This window comes from Lethenteron reissneri, chromosome 30 (assembly GCF_015708825.2).
Source record: "Lethenteron reissneri isolate LAM-NWPU_2019-01 chromosome 30, ASM1570882v1, whole genome shotgun sequence".
Taxonomy (NCBI): domain Eukaryota; kingdom Metazoa; phylum Chordata; class Hyperoartia; order Petromyzontiformes; family Petromyzontidae; genus Lethenteron; species Lethenteron reissneri.
The window spans coordinates 15300396-15318001 of record NC_083808.1 but is presented as its reverse complement, the minus strand read 5'-3'; the positions used below and the strand labels follow the sequence as shown (position 1 = coordinate 15318001).

Below are 17606 nucleotides of genomic sequence, written 5' to 3'. Positions count from 1 at the left end.
GCCCACCCACGTGACAGCGATCATCAGCTGGCGTGATCGCATCCCACTCCCATGTGTCTCTCACATTATCATAGCCACTTCCGTGCCCTCGTCGAGGAGGCCGCTCTCCTATCTTACAGTTACATGCTAATTTCTCACATTAACATCACTAACCCCGGCCACTTCTTTATGACCCTTGAGCTACACCAATTTCAAACCTTTTAAAACAGTCTGCCTCAGCAGCAGACCATGCTTTCCCACCTGATGATGGATGCTTGTGTTGCGCCCGAAACGTCGTGATTTATTTTTTTTATTTTATACCTACGTGATTAAATATTCTTCTGGCATGTCTCGCGATTATTGTAGAAGGACATCTATCAACACATCCCCCTGGAATGTTACGTTGTGAGATTACTCTCCAGCACACCCGTGTTCTGAAGCAGTAATAAATCGGCACGTTTGTTCATGTGACAATTTTATTAATTGGCTGTGTCGCGTGGAGGAGGGTTTATGACACGTGTTTTAATCACACAACCTAACCCAAAATAAACTAATCATGAAGCATTCCCCTGCAGTTTTCTAGTTCTGTACTTAAACTGTATTCAAAATGCAGCACCTCGTTGTGGTTGCAGGACAATTATAACGTGTATCCAGATATGCGTATAATTATTACACTTAGACCTTTTGGATAGTGAATATATTACATTATATGAATAGAGTCATTAAGCTGCATATGTTCTCTAATACATGTCTTCCTCTTTCTGTGCCTCAACGTAATGCCTAATATGCATCTCTTCGTGTCTCTGCACACTTTTTAGTTTCGTTCCATGTTTTTGTTTCTGAACCCCACGTGTCACGCTTGAATGTCTCGATATGAATTAAATATGCATGCCTTTCTCGACATCATCCTCATCCGTGGTTATATTTTGATGCTAAATATAGCCATGCCAATTAAAATGTTCCCTATCGTAAATTTAAAATCGTGAGACTTTCCTGGGTAAACAAGCATCATAATAACACTAATAATAATGAAATCAATATAAGCTCCATCTGTTCCTCCCTCCTGATATGATAGTGTACCCCGTGCATTTGGAGGGTGGGTGGGAGGAGATGTGTGACGTCAGCGCGCATGAACCCGGCTCCACGCTGTAGGAAGCGGGTGATGGCATCACGCAAATGTGCACTGTGACATCACGGCAGTTCACTTGCAAGCCAGCCTGTCAGGAAACAAGAAGAACGCCAGCACAATTATCTTCAAATAGCGTATGATTACACCAAGACCGTAATTATAATATATATTGGGGGGGGGGGGGACACACCCCTTCCCCAATATTCAAATATGCTCAAAATGTCCCCCCAATATATTGCTATAAAATAGATTTATGTTTATATGATTGTGGTTATGGTTGTACTTCTCTGCCATGACATACAATGAAATATAAAAAGGTAAAAAAGAAAAAAAACAGAGCAGTGGAATACAATACACTATTAGACATTATTGTTAGTGATTTTTATTTAGGTAGGAAATGGCCAATTTAGATTTTTTTTTCTGGTGGGGGAACGCCAGACCCCCTGGAAGATTTGGTCCCCCCCAATTTTGACTCCATGGCTACGGCCTTCGATTACACACAATCATACATTTGTAGTGGAGTAGCGCGCGGGGGTTTGCAAGGGGTGTGCACGCATGTGCGAGTTACACAGACAGTGAGGTCGCATCGGGACGAACAGGTGCGGCGAGAGAGAGCAATGGAAAGAAGACGGCTAATTAAGATGTACAGCAGTGATTGGCTGGCTGCAAATGCAGGCGCGGAACAGGCGCCAGATTGACGGGAGATTGCGGCGATAGTGGTGGAAGCCACGGGCGTGAGGCGACGGGAGGTCGCCAGCTTAATGAGGAGTTAATAAGGAGGGGGACATATATAAGGGAGCGTGAGAGAGAGGGCGTTGGGTTGGTCGGAGTGAAGACGAGGAAAGACAAGAGGGTCCCAGGCCCTGCTCGCCACACCTCGACCTCTCCAGCGGTGATGGCTGAACCCCCACTGGAGACAAGGGCGAGGTTGGAGAGGCGAGGAGAGAAAGGCTAGCAGTAGAGAAGCTAGCGAAATAATAAGCGTGAGCGTGTGAAGCTAGCAGTAAAGCTAGCGAAATCCTAAGTGTGAGCATGCGAAGCTAGTAGTAGAGAAGCTAGCAGAGTGTATAGCGGAAGGCTAGCAGTAGAGAAGCTAGCAGAAGGGATGAGGAGAGGCTAGCAGTGGAGAAGCTACCAGAGTGTATAGTAATAGGTTAGCAGTGGAGAGGCTAGCAAGAGTGTACGGTGGGAAGCTACCAGAGTGTATAGTAATAGGCTACCAGTGGAGAGGCTAGCAGAGTGAGAGAGAGAACAGGCTAGCAGTGGAGAGGCTAAGAGAGTGAGAGAGACAACAGGCTTGGCAGTGGAGAGGCTAGGAGAGGTGAGAGAGAGAGAAGGCAAGCAGTAGGCCTCGGCAAGGTAAGGTAAAAGTTAAACGGTAAAAACAAACTTTACCCTACCTTTTACCTTACCACAATACAATCACTCTACCCTTACCTTTTACAAAGCAGTGGAGAGGCTCAGGGAGAGCGGAGCCAGCGGAGGAAAGCATGCAAGCAGTGCAAGCGGGAAAATCACGACGGAGTTACGGGGTGTCGAACGCGAGGAGTTCTGTTCAATAAAAAGTGACAGGATAAAAATAAGTTGTCCGCATGAAATAAAAACACTACACACTTAATAAACAACCATATATATTGCTACAGCGTGTAATGCTATAGTTCACGTGTTGGTGCTTTGTGGATTGTTGCATCGCAGGATCGTGAGAGGTCATGATGGATTGGGGAGGCTTTTATCCAGCAGTGGATTGACCATGGATGATGCTTACAATGGTACTTTTGCCATGCAATTGATGGCAGATGACCAGACTCTATATTCGACAACTTTTTATTTCATGAACATTTGTTCCTAACGAGTTTGATATTTTCCCTACTCAGGTGTCTCTTTCATTGAAAGGCCGCCCCACATTGGAACCAAAGGCCATGTTAACTTTGGATCTGACTGGGGAGCCTGATGCGAGAGTAGGTCTGCTCGCTGTCGATCAAGCCTGTCTACGCTGTCAACCGTAAACACCGATTTACACAAGACAGGGTGTGTATGCACATTTGCTTGGCACTGCCATTCATAACTAATCATAATTTCGTACATTTGGTTGTTCGCGCCATTAATAAAGCACGGGACTATCGCGAAGGAAGGGGCAATGTTCACAGAATGATATAGTCTGTCAGTAGTGGGCGATGTGGCTGTTTAATTCCAATTGAGTAATTTGTTGGTAATTTTACAAATTTGTCCCATGAGACCAGCACACAATGGCCTACTCATTTCGAATGAAGTGAGGGGATGTTTCATGCTTGCTGTGAAGCAAACAGCATGCATTTCATGGGTAATGCACCTGCAATGATATCCAATATTTGTAACCATTGCTCTTGAGTATTTATTAGACGTAATATAAGACGTTTTAATAATGAAATCTTTCTGTTAAACAATACAAATTATGCAAGGCATAAGAGTGATAGTCCACGGAGAAAGTAGTTTTTTTTAACCGTAAGGGAAATCTCGATTATGCTGTTGAGCATACAATTTATGTCTGAATTGTTCCATTATCGAGTTAAATATGAATATGGAGATGTGAGAGTTGAACTGGAACTGGAAACCAGTTTAAATCTATCATTTTATGGAACCATAATCCAAATCCATATACAATGTGTTGCTCTGTTATTAAAATTAGAATATTCTTTCATCCTGTAGCTGGGGTGTTAAAAGTAAAAATGGCCACAATCCCTCAGCCAATTCCCAGTTATAACCCATTACCCTAGAGGAGATACGAGCTGTGTTTCCTCTGATTCCGTATGACATATTGTGCAGAAAGCTACAATACTCGACAGTCAGTTATTGTTGTATGTTGGGGTGGTAACATGGCCCAGCAGTAGCGTGTTCGCCGTTTGTTGCAGAAGTTAGCAGTTCAAACCCAACTGGCTGCCTTGATCAATACTGCAATGTGTATTACCTATAAAAAGTATGCTATGTGGCATCCATTTTACAGGGGATGTTAAGATCCCTTGACATTTGAAACGAGTAGGCCACTTCAAAGAATAACAACGCAAATTACTCAATTGGGATAACACAGCAACATCACCCCCGATCGTGAAATTTCTGCAGATTATGTATGTGAAACACAGTGCTTTCATGATACCGTTGTGCTATAAGAATGGCATACATAACACATGTACTAATGATGATGAAATTGGATTTGTTGATATAATTATCACAGTGATTGGGGTAAACTTTAGGCAGCAAGAAATTCTGGGTTTAATTCATGGCTCGGTTGCTTTTCTGCGTGGAGTTTGTATGTTCTGTTCCGAATGGGGTTATCCTGGGTTATTTGGAATAGTCATATAAGCAAAATACATACAATGAAACTGATATTGGGCAAAGCATTCCAATGCGGAAAAATTACTTGCGAATTGGTCAATTTGGATTTAGCATAGTAACATCATCCCTATATTGCAAAGGCCTTTGTAGGATATTCCTGAAATGAGTCTTGAGACTCAGTGAGGTCTTGCTGGGTGAAAAAAGCATCGTAATAAAACTTAAAATTGTGGTGGTGGTGCGGATGTTGGGGGAGTGGTGGCGCAGTGATTAGAGCACTGCTACGAACCTGTCGACACAAGTTTGATTTTTACTGACCGCTAACACCAGTAAGGATTATCTGAATTAGTCCTGGGCTTCCCCTCAGTTGACCCAGCCCCAAATGAGTACCTGGTGGAGTGTGTAAAACATCACCACTAGAGACAAAGTTGGCCGGGCGTGGTGCTGGCAATGCACCACCTCGTGTGTCGTACCAGCCTTCATAGGTGCTCGCTAACGGCACTGCCACAACAGTCTGTTAATGACTATATGGGGGATATTTGTCTTTTTTGTGAAGATCTGGAAGGCAATGGAGACCTTCGACACTGGCTGCACAGCGGAGGGTGGCGCGGGAGCTCTGGGTGTCTTCTCGGATGCAGGCTTGGCTCTGATCACCAGCAAGGGCCTCAGAACTCCTGATCGATCTGGTGGGCATTCGTGAAAATAAACATTCTCACGTATAAATCTTGATTTAAAACTTACGTGACTGCTGGAATTCATATTCTTTGGGTCTTTCAGTAAAGTCACGTAGATAGGTAATATAATAAATATAAAATAAACAAACAACAAACAAACAAGGTTTTTATTGGATACTCAGATGGCTTCGTGATAAAGGAGACATCTGAGGATCCAATCATCACCTTGCCATACATAGCAGGGGTAACCACAAAGATTTCCAAAATCATGAACAAACACAAGATCCAGGTCCGATTTAGCACGGTACATTAAATTTGTGATCCGATCCCATCTGTGAAGGGCAAGATTAGTGACGTGCAATATCCCGGCGTCAACAAACTGAGCTGTGTCTGCGGCAGCAGTTACATTGGGGAAACTAAGCGACATGTCTCAGACTGTGTTTGTGAGCATAAGGCAGATTTGAAACACGGTAGGACCAATACTTCTGCCGTGGCTGATCATTATTTTAATGCAGCTGACTCACACGAAATTTATTTCTCTAAGACGATGGTACTTTGCAAGCCTGCTGGCTATCAACAAAGATTTGTTCATTAAGCCATCTATATTTACAGACGCAGATACAATTTCGACCGAGAGGATGGTTATAAGCTCAACAATCATTGGAAAGATGTCATCAACCACTTTGGGTCATGACTTGATTTGTGTTTTCTTGTCAACCTCCACCGTCAGCAGTGTGGGTGAGTGGAGCGAGGGGCAATGCTTTGATTGGTGTAAACCTACTGCCGGTGTCAGGGCTTTCTCCTACGTTAACATCAGCTGCCTCGCCCATCTCTAAACCTTTATAAACAGCTCTATGATTGGTGTATACCTACTGCCGGTGTCGGGGCTTTCTCCTACATTAACATTAGCCGCCCCGCCCATCTTAAAACCTTTACAAACATATTGCCTTCAGAGGCTAACCTCCCTGTTCCTGATGACGACCGCTTGTGTTGATATCAAAACGTCATGGTATTTTTTATCGCTTTATTTATATCTACGTGACTTTACCGAAAGAACCATAGAATAATAATTCCTGCAGTCACGAAAGTTTTAAGTCAAAATGTAGCTTTCCCCATCTTTCCTCCTGATGGCGATGGCTTGTGTTGTGATCGAAACGTCGTAGTATTTTGTTTATTTTATATTTATTATTTTACCTATCTACGTGACTTGACCAAAAGACCCAAATAATTTTTTAACATAAAGTTTAAAATTGTTCTAATACATTTTTTTTAGTAATTCACGCAACACAGGCAAACCTCACCGAACCGAGAGGTTACGTTCCTGAAAAAGGCCGTGTTGGGCAAAGCTGGATTCGATAATAAATAGACCTTGTGGGAAAAATAGGGTTGCGTTCCTGGGTCCACAAATATCACTTGCTCCCTCTTTGTTTAACTAATTCTACACACATTTGTTTTACTTTGTATCACGTAAAAATAAAAATAAACAAACACAAATCTCTTTCACAAGGAAGGACGTAGGGTGGATGTCTGGATGGCATCTGTTTCAAATTTCTCCATGAAAACCGGATTCCCACCACCATCCATCCCAGAAGAATTCCCTCATCAAGACTCTATACCATAGAGCCCAATGCATTTCCGACCAGGAACACATTGGCAGTGAACTCAAACACGTACGCCAAACTCTTAAGGCTAATGGTTACTCCAACTACACAATCCGCAAGGCCATCACTCCAACCATCAAGAAGGATCCTGTTGAGGAGCCTTTCAAGACCATCACCTTACACTACATTGCTGGGGTCACAAAAAAGATATCCAAAATCCTGATTAAACACAAGATCCAGGTCCGATTCAACACAGTACATAAAATCCGTGATCTGGTCCCGTCTGTAAAAGATGTGGTTCCAGACATACAGTACCCTGGCGTCTACAAACTAAGTTGCCTCTGTGGTAGCAGTTACATTGGAGAAACCAAACGACATGTCTCGGACCGCATCCGTGAACATAAAGCAGACCTGAAACACGGTAGGACAAACACCTCAGCCGTGGCAGATCACTGTTACAATTCAGTGGGCTCACATGACATTGACTTCTCCAAGACAGAGGTTCTCTGCAAGCCATCTGGCTATCATGAGAGATTCGTTCATGAGGCGATCCACATATACAAACACAGAGACAATTTCAACCAAGAAGATGGATTCTGGCTTAGCAATCATTGGAAGGACGTAATAAACCATTTTGGATCTTAACTGATTGTGTTCACGTTTACGGTGACTTTCAGACCGCGTTCCACTCACTGGCATGGTGCAGTGTGCAGATTAATGTATGGTGTCGTAATTGTATAGTAAATATATAGCAGTGTGATACACATTAGGGTGGGTAGAAGAATACATAGTGTTATATTAAAATGGATAAGGCAGCAACTGCAGCAGCAGCAACTGCAGCAGCAGCAGAAACTGCAGCAGCAGCAGCAACTGCAGCAGCAGCAACTGCAGCAGCAGCAACTGCAGCAGCAGCAACTGCAGCAGCAGCAACTGCAGCAGCAGCAGCAGCAGCAGCAACTGCAGCTCTATTTGATGCTGTTAATCCTGCATAATGCACATGCATATGTAGTACTAATCACATTCCTGCATTTCCCATAAATATGCTAAATTCCTCTTGATATGCAAATTCCTTTGTCAAGGCGCCCAGCTTATATATATGCTCCAAGCTCGTGTGCTGTCTCATTCAGACTCTGTCGCCTCGACGGACCTGGTTTTCACCTGAGGACGGCTGCTTGCGTTGTGGCCGAAACGTCGTGAGAATAATTTTATTATGTTTTATTTTTATTATTTTATTACTTCCCTTCTACGTGACTTTACCGAAAGAACCAAGAAGATATTGCTAAGGTGTCAGGTACAGGAACCTTGGCGAACAGAGAAACTACATCAATGCTGATGAGCAAATCATCTGGGGACAGTGAAATGTGCTTTATTAGAGAGACCAAGTGAGTTGAGTTATGTACAGCTGAGGTAGTCTTGCCCGTGAATGGAAGCAAGGTATCAGACAGAAAACGGGCCAGTTTGTAGATAGGTCAGTTGATAGTGGAAATGATGGGCCGAACTGGAGTACCTTCTTTATGGATTTTTGGAAGACCATAGAATCTGGGTGGTCTAGTAGCAGAAGATTTTAGGGAGAGCCGTTTGAATGTTCGATTAGAGAAGTCGAACTGGTAATGATATTGTTGGTTTTTGTAGCCAGGCGGTTGGTAGGATCTTTGTTGATTTTGGTGTAACTGCCATCATTAAGAAAGTCCTGGATTTTGTTGTTGTATGTGGTTTTATCCATGACGACAGTAGCATTGCTCTTGTCGGCTGAGAGGATGACTATGTAATTTCTCTTTTTCAGTTTGGCGAGTTCAGAGTGCTCGTCTTTGCTGATGTTACTAATGGGTTTCTTAGCATTTTTAAGGATGGTGGCAATTTCAGATCTTGCCACGTCTGTCGGGATGTGTTCCAAGCCTTTGAGGGCTACATCTATCTGGGTAATTATATCATCCACTGGGATGTGTTTGGGGGTGACAGCAAAATTCAGCCCTCTAGCTAGTACCGATTTTAGGCTATCGGAGATTGTGCTGCTACTGTGATTGATAACAGTCTTGTTATCACCTAGCTTTTGAATGTGTGGATCTGTTTTATTTTTGACAAGTTATTGAATTTAGCAATATGGTTAACCTTACATTTGGAGGACATTGTTGCGGCAGAAGAAGCAGTCATGTTATCTACAAGGTTCCAATCAAATGCCACATGGCCTACCAGCATTTAACCAATTTCTCAACCACATCAATTCCATACACCAATCCATCAAATTCACCATGGAAGTGGAGAAGGGGATGGTAAGCTACCATTCCTGGATGTTTTGTTTGAGAAGAGACCTGATGGCTCGTTGGGACACTGTGTCTACAGGAAAGCCACCCACACAGATTCCTATCTGAAACCTGATTCTCACCATCTGGCACAGAAGAATTCCCTCATAAAAAACTACACCATAGGGCCCACTGCATTTCCGACCAACACCACCTTTCCAGTGACCTGGAACACGTACATCAGGCCCTCAAGATGAATGGGTACTCGGACTGCATTCTTCACGAAGTTGTTTCTCCAACCATGGAGAAACAATCCCCTGAGAAGCCGATCAAAAGCATCACGTTATCATTTTTAGCAGGTGTTACCAAAAATATTTCCAAAATCTTCAACAAACACAAGACCCAGGTCCGATTCAATACAGTACACAACATCCATGATCTAATCCCATCTGTGAAGGATGTCATTCCTGACATGCAATATCCTGGAGTCTACAAACTGAGTTGTACCTGCGGTAGCAGTTATATTGGGGAACGACATGTCTCGGACCGTGGTCGTGAACACAAGGCAGATCTGAAACACGTCAGAACCAATATCTCTGCCGTGGCTGACCATTGTTATAACGCTGTGGGCTCGCACGATATTGTTTTTTTCCGAGACCAAGGTACTCTGCAAACCTTCGGGCTACTATCAAAGGTTTGTTCATGAAGCCATCCAGATATGTAAACATAGACATAATTTCAACCGCAAAGATGGATGCAAATTGAGCAATCATTGGAAGGATGTTATAACCAGTTAAAACCTTAACTGTTTATGGTTGTTTCCATCATATTTGCCGGGTACTAGTCTATTTTTCCGAGTTAATTTCCCCCTGCATCCCCAGATTTCCCAGCCTCCCACTTCCAGCCCTGCCAACTTCCCCCCCCCCTCCGGCCTCATTTCCTCTCTCCCCCTAGTGTTCACGAAGCGCCCCCCTACCCCTACACTACACCCCCCCCCTTTCTTATCTATATATCCTCTTGCCATGGCAGCTCTCTCGCCCACTTCAGCAATTTTTTTCTTGCTGTGGTTGTCCCACCTGATGAAGATTGCTTGTGTTGCAATCGAAACGTCGTGATTTGTTTTATTTTATTTCTAACTACGTGACTTTACCGAAAGAACCAAAGAGTATGCTACTGGGCAGTTGGAGGCAGTCACCCTCCGACAACAACGGAGGGCAGAGGAGCGACACTCACAACAACGAGCAGAGCGTCGGGTCGCGTAAGCACAGCAAGTTGGCACAGTAGGGGTACAGGTGGTGCATCGGCCGGTCATCTCAGTTAGTTGCCCCTTGGTATCTGAGTCTGCCCCATTACCTCCTGCCAGCGGGCGTTTGACACTTCACGTGGCCTCAACATGCACATAGCCTGGCACAAGCGCCAAGGTGACATCACTGCCACTTAGTGGTGAATGGCGGTTGTTGTTGGGGTCTGCACGATGGACGTTCAGCTATTAATTGGAAACTTTTATAGATTGTTCTATAGAGTTGCAATGCAGCTTCCACGTCTCTCTTAAATTGTATGCTTCTCTCCTTGAAAGGGTTGATTTTATTGACTTCATCTATTGCTTCTTCAAATTAAGAAAGCAATCAGATAATGCCTTTATTGTCATATGACACCGTACAAGTATCTCTTCATTCTCTTCACTCTCATTGGATGGTTCTTCAGCTGATTACATCAGGTATTCCAGATCTTCCTCCATGAGCTCATTTGTATGCGACTGCACACAAATCCTTACCCTCCAATATTTCTGGCCAAAGTGACGATCTTTTTGACCTCGCCAGAGACGTTTGGGAAGCCACGGAAGTGTTTGATGATGTCCAGCAACTATTTTCCCCAGAACACATAAAAGGTCGACCCTTTGATATCGTATATTGACTCCTTGATGTTAGTAATGCATTTGGCTATGTTATAGTCGCATAGAAAGAAAAAATCAATTAAATAATAGCATACGACGTTTCGATTGCAACACAAGCAATCATCATCAGGTACGAAGGAAAGAGATATCAAAACCTAGTAAACTTAGAAATATATAATGCAATACAACACAGAGAGTCGGCTAACATAACAGTCAATACCCAACCTGGTTGATTAAGTTCTTCCAAAGATTGCTAAATTTGAGCGAGAGACAAAACACAGACACGGAGACACATCGACAGGCACATAAGCTGAGAGAGATAACACGGAGACACACAGAGAGACACACACATAGGCACACAGAGAAACAACGCCTGTGTTGAGGCCTTAAATAGAGAGAGAGGGGGGCAGAGAGAGAGGGGGGCATAGAGAAATTAGCATGTCCGTCTTGGCATACCACGCAGACTTGGCATGCGCCAGCCACCACCTGTTGGCATATTCCTTCCCCACCGGATGCATCCGATATGAGCTCTAGCGAACAGGCTGTGTCTCCCATATCAATATGGTGCAGCAATAGAGAAGTACGACCGTTGTCGTATTTGGTATCACTGAAAATCTTAATCTGTCGCCACCGCCTCGCAACACGTGGGCTCTCGCCTCCATCGCTTCCACATCTCCGATGTCACTACAGTAGTATCTACTGATTATATAGTAGTAACTGCACACATTGGGGTGGGGGGGTAAGAATCACACTGCTCAGGATTTATCTCAGCGTCTGGTTGTGCAGCAGTACGACGTTTAATTTTTTTCTTTTTTGAATTTTTTTATGCGAAGGAGGTCGCCGCTCAGCAAGCTCGTTTACATTACTGGGAGTAACCCCGAGTCAGCGATTCCGCGCAAGCACAGATGCATTCTTTGGTGCCGCAATCAGCGTACCTTGTTATAAAGTGTGATTTTATTAGTTTACATTTGACCGGGGGGCTTAGTGTGTTGTATCTGTGCACTTTGTTGAAACGTAAACCCAACAGTTTGTCAGTTAAAAGCGTTACAAGGATAGGCGTGCAGAGACAGACAGAGGGAGACAGACAGACAAAAAATTACGTTTATAGGTAAGATATGGTCAACGTTTGTTCATTATACATTATTTTACCTGCATCTCCAACACATTATGTTCCATTATTGCCTGTTCCTCTGTTAAGTATCATTTTGATGTTGTTGTTCTTGTAACTGATGCACCACAGATATCCCTTGTTAGGTAGCAGGGTAATTGGCTAAACAGCATTTTCCATGTAATCAATATTTTAGTCTATTCATGTTTATATTACAGTGGGTCAATAAATGATTGATTAGCAATGCAAATAGCTGAGCCATCTTACACATCACTGTGCTGGTGACCTGTGCTGCAATGCTGAATCGATTGGCCCATCTTGCCTGCTGCTGGTTTTATCCTACCCTTTAAAAATGGAGTTGTACCATGTGAATGTGTGGACATGCCATGAAGAATAATGGGAGTTAAATAAAATCATTGAGGTGGAAGATTGCAACCTTCACTCAGCCCACTCTGTTAAGTGAGAAATCACAGCTCATGCCATCAACCCGGTGGCCAAACATTGATCAACGATCGCCCGGTTTCCAGAGCAACAACAACAACTCAAGCCACAATAATGGCCCTCTTTTCCAGGGCCCCCATCACACTTTCAGATAGGTCCTCCAATTCAATATTGAGGGTCTATACATTGGTGATTTTGTAGTGCCATTGTTAGGCTGCATGTATATTCACCATTGTCCCTTACCTGCAGTAGTGGACATGTGTCAACAGGGGGTGGTAGACAGGCTAGGTGAGATGAGTCGGGCCCTTGGGCCACCAGGGACTCCAGACCCCAAGAGGGGTGCTGGGCGGATGCTGTCATGTTCCAGGGCCCCCTAGAGAGTTCCATAAGGAAGGTGTGGCTAGGGGCGGTGAGACTCTGGAGCGAGTATAAAAGCCAGACCCCTGAACGGGTCCGGCAGTCCTTGTCCACCTGAAGATCCGAAGAGCCACCCTGAAGACCTGAAGACCCGATAGACCAGTGGGCAGAACCCGAACCCCTGGCTAGGGTCGGGTTCAGAACATAACCAGTGTAGGGTTAGCGCTATAACCAGAGTGAGGGCACATTAGTCCTTAGGGGCTACCTCTTTAGGGAATCGGGTGTAAGGGGCCGTTACCCCTTTGTGTTATGTACCCATAGTTTGTAATAAACGTGTTGCCTCTAAGGAACTGTCTCTCCTCGTATTGGACCCACTAAAACTTTAACAGCCACCAGATTCTGTGGGGCTATAAAGCAAATTAAGCCGATGGAGAAGACCTCATGGACTGGACTTCTCTGGTAGATCTGAACAGATCTTTGATACCAAACAGCAAGCAAGTGTCTACTCCGCTCAATGCAAAAGTCCCTTGACTTCCATAAAGCTTTTGGGCCACAAACCCGAAACTGCATCCTCCGGAAAAAACATGACAGAGGGTGCAGATACAAATCAAAGGTTTAAAACTCTCCTGTGTGCGTCTGGGATCACCCAGAACAGACCATGGAACATATATTGACTCAATGTCCTATTCAGAAATACGAAGGAGGCATCATCACTGCAATACACTTCTGACGCAATTGTCTCGCTCAACCACCTCAATGTAATAGTAGAGTTATTACACTAAACCAACGTCAGCTTTACGAATAAGAAGATTCTCCAAACTGATTGGTGACTCTACCTGTATAAAATATGAGCTGGCAATTCACTGCCATTAGGACCCTATATTTTTCAAACAATTATTACATTTTATTTTGCTATTTTGATGTAATACAGGTGTAGTGACAGGAGGGATAATAACAGGTTTGGGTGCACTATATAATAGCCAACCATAAGGGGGGGGGGGTATATGGGCTAAAGGTCACAGTCGGAAAGCTCCGGCAACCTGCTGGAGAGTTCTAGAAGGGGGCGTGGCCAGTGGCTGGGCTTGGCCACGCTGAGGAGTATATAAGGGGGACATCACCGCAGGTTTGGGGCTGTCGTGGGGGTTCGGGTCCTGGCTGTTGTCGCTCTTTTTGCCGTCATCTCTTCTTCATCGTCCGGCCGTATGGCCGATCTGCTGTACGGCTCCCATCGTTGTCGTTGCTATATAGTCAGCCAGCTATCTAGTTAGATGCCGGCGATGGGGCTGTATGAGTGGATCAGCTATACGTAGTCCAGTATATATGTCGCTCAGTGATTATGCCTGTAAAGTGTGAGAAATAAACAAGGAGCCCTCTACACGTCGTGTCTCGGAAGTCGCTCACTACACAGGGGTAAATTGATGGAGAAACAAACCCTATGTTATCTTAACGTTTTGTTGGGTGTCATGACATGGCAATGTAGTATACGTGCTCTTTGCAGTTGCCATGGTTTTAAATATAGCTTTATAATGTGAACATTATGTTTTTAGGAAAAAACATTTAGGTTGTAATTGACATGTGGAATGTCACAATATTACATAATGAAAGTGTTTTACAGCACAATTAAATTCGCATTGAAATGCTTCTGTGCAGAAATCGGGTGCCCAAAAGTGCCCTCAAGAAAACGAAGACAGCTCTCAATGTTGCAGATCAGGAGGGAAGGTATGAGATGAATTATTTTTCACCATGACAACAATTTTAATGACTTTGCAGCAAGAGAGGGGGGACATTCTGTATTTAAAAATAAGTGTAGTGGCTGGACCCTCCTGAAATGAGTCTTGAAACTCCGTAAGGTTGGCCTGGGTAATAAAGCATAAGTCATACATAAGTGCAGTGTAATGTGGCCTTTTCAATATATGAATCTGTATTTATATGGATAATCATAAGTAATATTCTTTCGTGATCCCAAACACTTTGGGACCACGCCTGCTTCCAGACATGATACTGTCAACCAGTGCAAGTCATGCCTAACAAACTTCAGATTTCTTACGAAATACTTTACAAATGTTCACGAGTAATATATCAATGTGTGATGATATTTAAAAACGCTGGTCAGCGTGGAAAAATCGGCCAACGTGTCCTCTTGAGAGTATTTCTAGAGCTCCATCAAGTAGCGCTTTTCCATCGGGAAACGTTTGTATGCAATTGCAGGGCTGCGCCTAAAACGTAAAAACTGAATTGCATGCTTGTAATTGTTACTTTCTATTTTTCTAGCGGAAAAATACACTCAAGAATTTCGCAAATGCTGCGTGGATGGTTTGAAGATGAGCCCCACCGGCCAGGGATGTGAAGAACGTCTGAAGCGTGTCACAGGCCCAAAGGAATGTGTTGATGCCTTTCTTCAGTGTTGCAAGAAAGCAGAAGAGTACAGGAAATCCGAAAGCATCGGTGTCCAGGGCATTTTGAGGCGGAGTAAGATTCACACATGCCAAAGCACACCGGACAAAACGGTCAGTCTGGTAGACCGAGTCCTCAACATAGGTGGATGAATAAATAGGTGAAGTTCATGGGAACATAAACCATGGTAGTAGCGATAGAATAGTGATAAGGAGGCGACTGACCACTGGTGAGCGAGTGGCTGCAGTGAGTCGGTGGGTGCAGTGGGTGCTGCATCATCAGTCACCCTGACTGCTTTGCCGTGAATTCAATCAAATTCAGTGAAGTAGGAACTTGTTCTCTTATCATTTATCAATTATAATCTTGAATCTTATTTTTTTATCAACTGTCAATTATATTTTATCTGCATTATGGGGTGACTCATGTAAACATAGAACACAGAAAATCGCAGTGGTGATTGTGTCATTGTGTGTAGTTTGTATATGTTTCCCTGTTCTGCTGAGTGAAAGTGAGGGTGGAGTTTGTATGTTCTCACCTTGTTCTACGGAGTGAAAGTGAGTGGAGTTTCTATTTTTTCATGCTGTTCCGTGGAGTGAAAGTGAGTGCGTGGAGTTTGTTCTCTCACTTCTGCAGAGTTAAAGTGAGTGTGTGTGGTTTGTATGTTCTCACCCTAGTCTGCATGGGCTTCTCTTGGTTCTCCAATTTGCACATAAAAGCTAAAACACAAACATTATAACTGCTCTTCTTGTTTCTTTCGGTAAAGTCACGTAGAAGGGAAGTAATAAAATAATAAAAATAAAACATAATAAAACAATTCTCACGACGTTTGCGTTGTAGCCGAAACGTCGTGAGAATTGTTTTATTATGTTTTATTTTTATTATTTTATTACTTCCCTTCTACGTGACTTTACCGAAAGAAACAAGAAGATGAATCCCTGCAGTCACGAAAGCTTTAAATCGAAAAATTATAACTGCTATTGGCCAAAAAATTTCACTGCTGAAAAATTACTTACAGATTACTTATTTGGGTTTACACACAGCAGCAACATTGCCCCCAACTGAAAACTTGGCAGAATCCTCCTTAAAAAAAGTCTTGAGTCTCATTGAGGCATTGCTAGGTGCCACTGTGGTGAGATGTTAACTACCTATCCTGCTATGAAGGAGGTCGTGGGTTTTTTTCAGACCCAGATACCTATATATTTGGAGTTTGTATGTTCTCCCCTTGATTGTGTGGATTTTTATCCGGGTCCTCTGGTTTTTCCCTCCACATATAGAAACATGCGTTAAGATTATTTGGCTTGATACATTTCTACATGATGAGGCACTTTGTTGAACTATCATTTGTGGCCAGGTCGCCCCTGAAAAAGAGATATCTAGACCTTATCCGATAAAATAAAATATAAATACTAGTAGTTACAGGCATGGGATTGGAATATTTTCATTTCAACTTTATTTCCCTGCTCAATTACTTAATGTAGTGTTAGGATTTGTGTCATTTAAGTTAGTATTTTGTACCAAAAATAGATTTGTCGATTTTTAGTGCTTGTTTGAAAGAGATTAATACGTTTCATGAATTTGACCGTAACAGTTATTGGTAAAATCTAGATTTGAAGTTTTCGTGACTGCAGGGATCCATACTCTTTGGTTCTTTCGGTAAAGTCACGTAGGTATAAAATAAAATAAATTATTGGTAAATAAATAAGTCATTGGTAAATTGTACGTAATATTTCTAGACTTGAAGCTTTCGTGACTGCAAGGATTCATATTCTTAGGTTTTTTTCGGTAAAGTCACGTAGGTAAAACATCAAAATTAATAAAAATAAAATAAAGATCACGACGTTTCGGAGGCAACACAAGTCTCCGTCATCAGGTGGGACCGTCACAGCCAGATTAGCTGCATCAAGTGAGGCAATGATTCAAGATGTAATCCCTTAAAAGCGAGTTGAGGGGGGAGGAGAGGGGGGGGGGAGCTCATCAGAATGTGGTAGCCAATGAATGGAACGTATCGGGAGGGAGGGGGGGCGGGGCCAAAAGGGTGGGCGACGGCGTGGAAGCGATTGTGCGCAAGCGACAAACTGCTGCACAACGCCAACGTCTTGGACAGGGAGGGGGGAGGGGGGAGGGGGAGGCCTGATACACATGATAGAAAATAACGAAAATGCCCATGTTTATACCAATGCTGGCTGAACAATGAAGAGATTACTGTTGAACACTGGGGATGTTAACACTCGGTAAAGTAAAGTAAAATAGTGCCTGTCAGATAAGATGGTCCAAAAAAAGTGTAATTAAGTCTTTTTTGCGTGGTTAATAACATCTTTCCAATGATTACTAAGTTTGTACCCATCATCACGGTTGAAATTATGTCTGTGTTTGTATATTTGTATGGCTTCGTGTACAAACCTTTGATGGTAGCCAGGAGGTTTGCAGAGAACCTTGGTCTCGGAAAAGACAATTTCATGAGAGCCCACCGAGTTGTAGCAATG

At 43.3% G+C, this 17606-nt stretch overlaps 1 protein-coding gene across 1 annotated transcript in view; it reads left to right on the top strand.

The window, feature by feature from the left end:
* The window catches only part of LOC133349576 (complement C3-like), a 320240-nt gene that overhangs the window by 149395 nt on the left and 153239 nt on the right, over positions 1-17606 (top strand). The window contains 5 exon segments of the mRNA XM_061563146.1: positions 2983-3093; positions 3095-3136; positions 4971-5100; positions 14380-14448; positions 15001-15198. Of these exon segments, the coding sequence (XP_061419130.1) occupies positions 2983-3093; positions 3095-3136; positions 4971-5100; positions 14380-14448; positions 15001-15198 (550 nt within the window).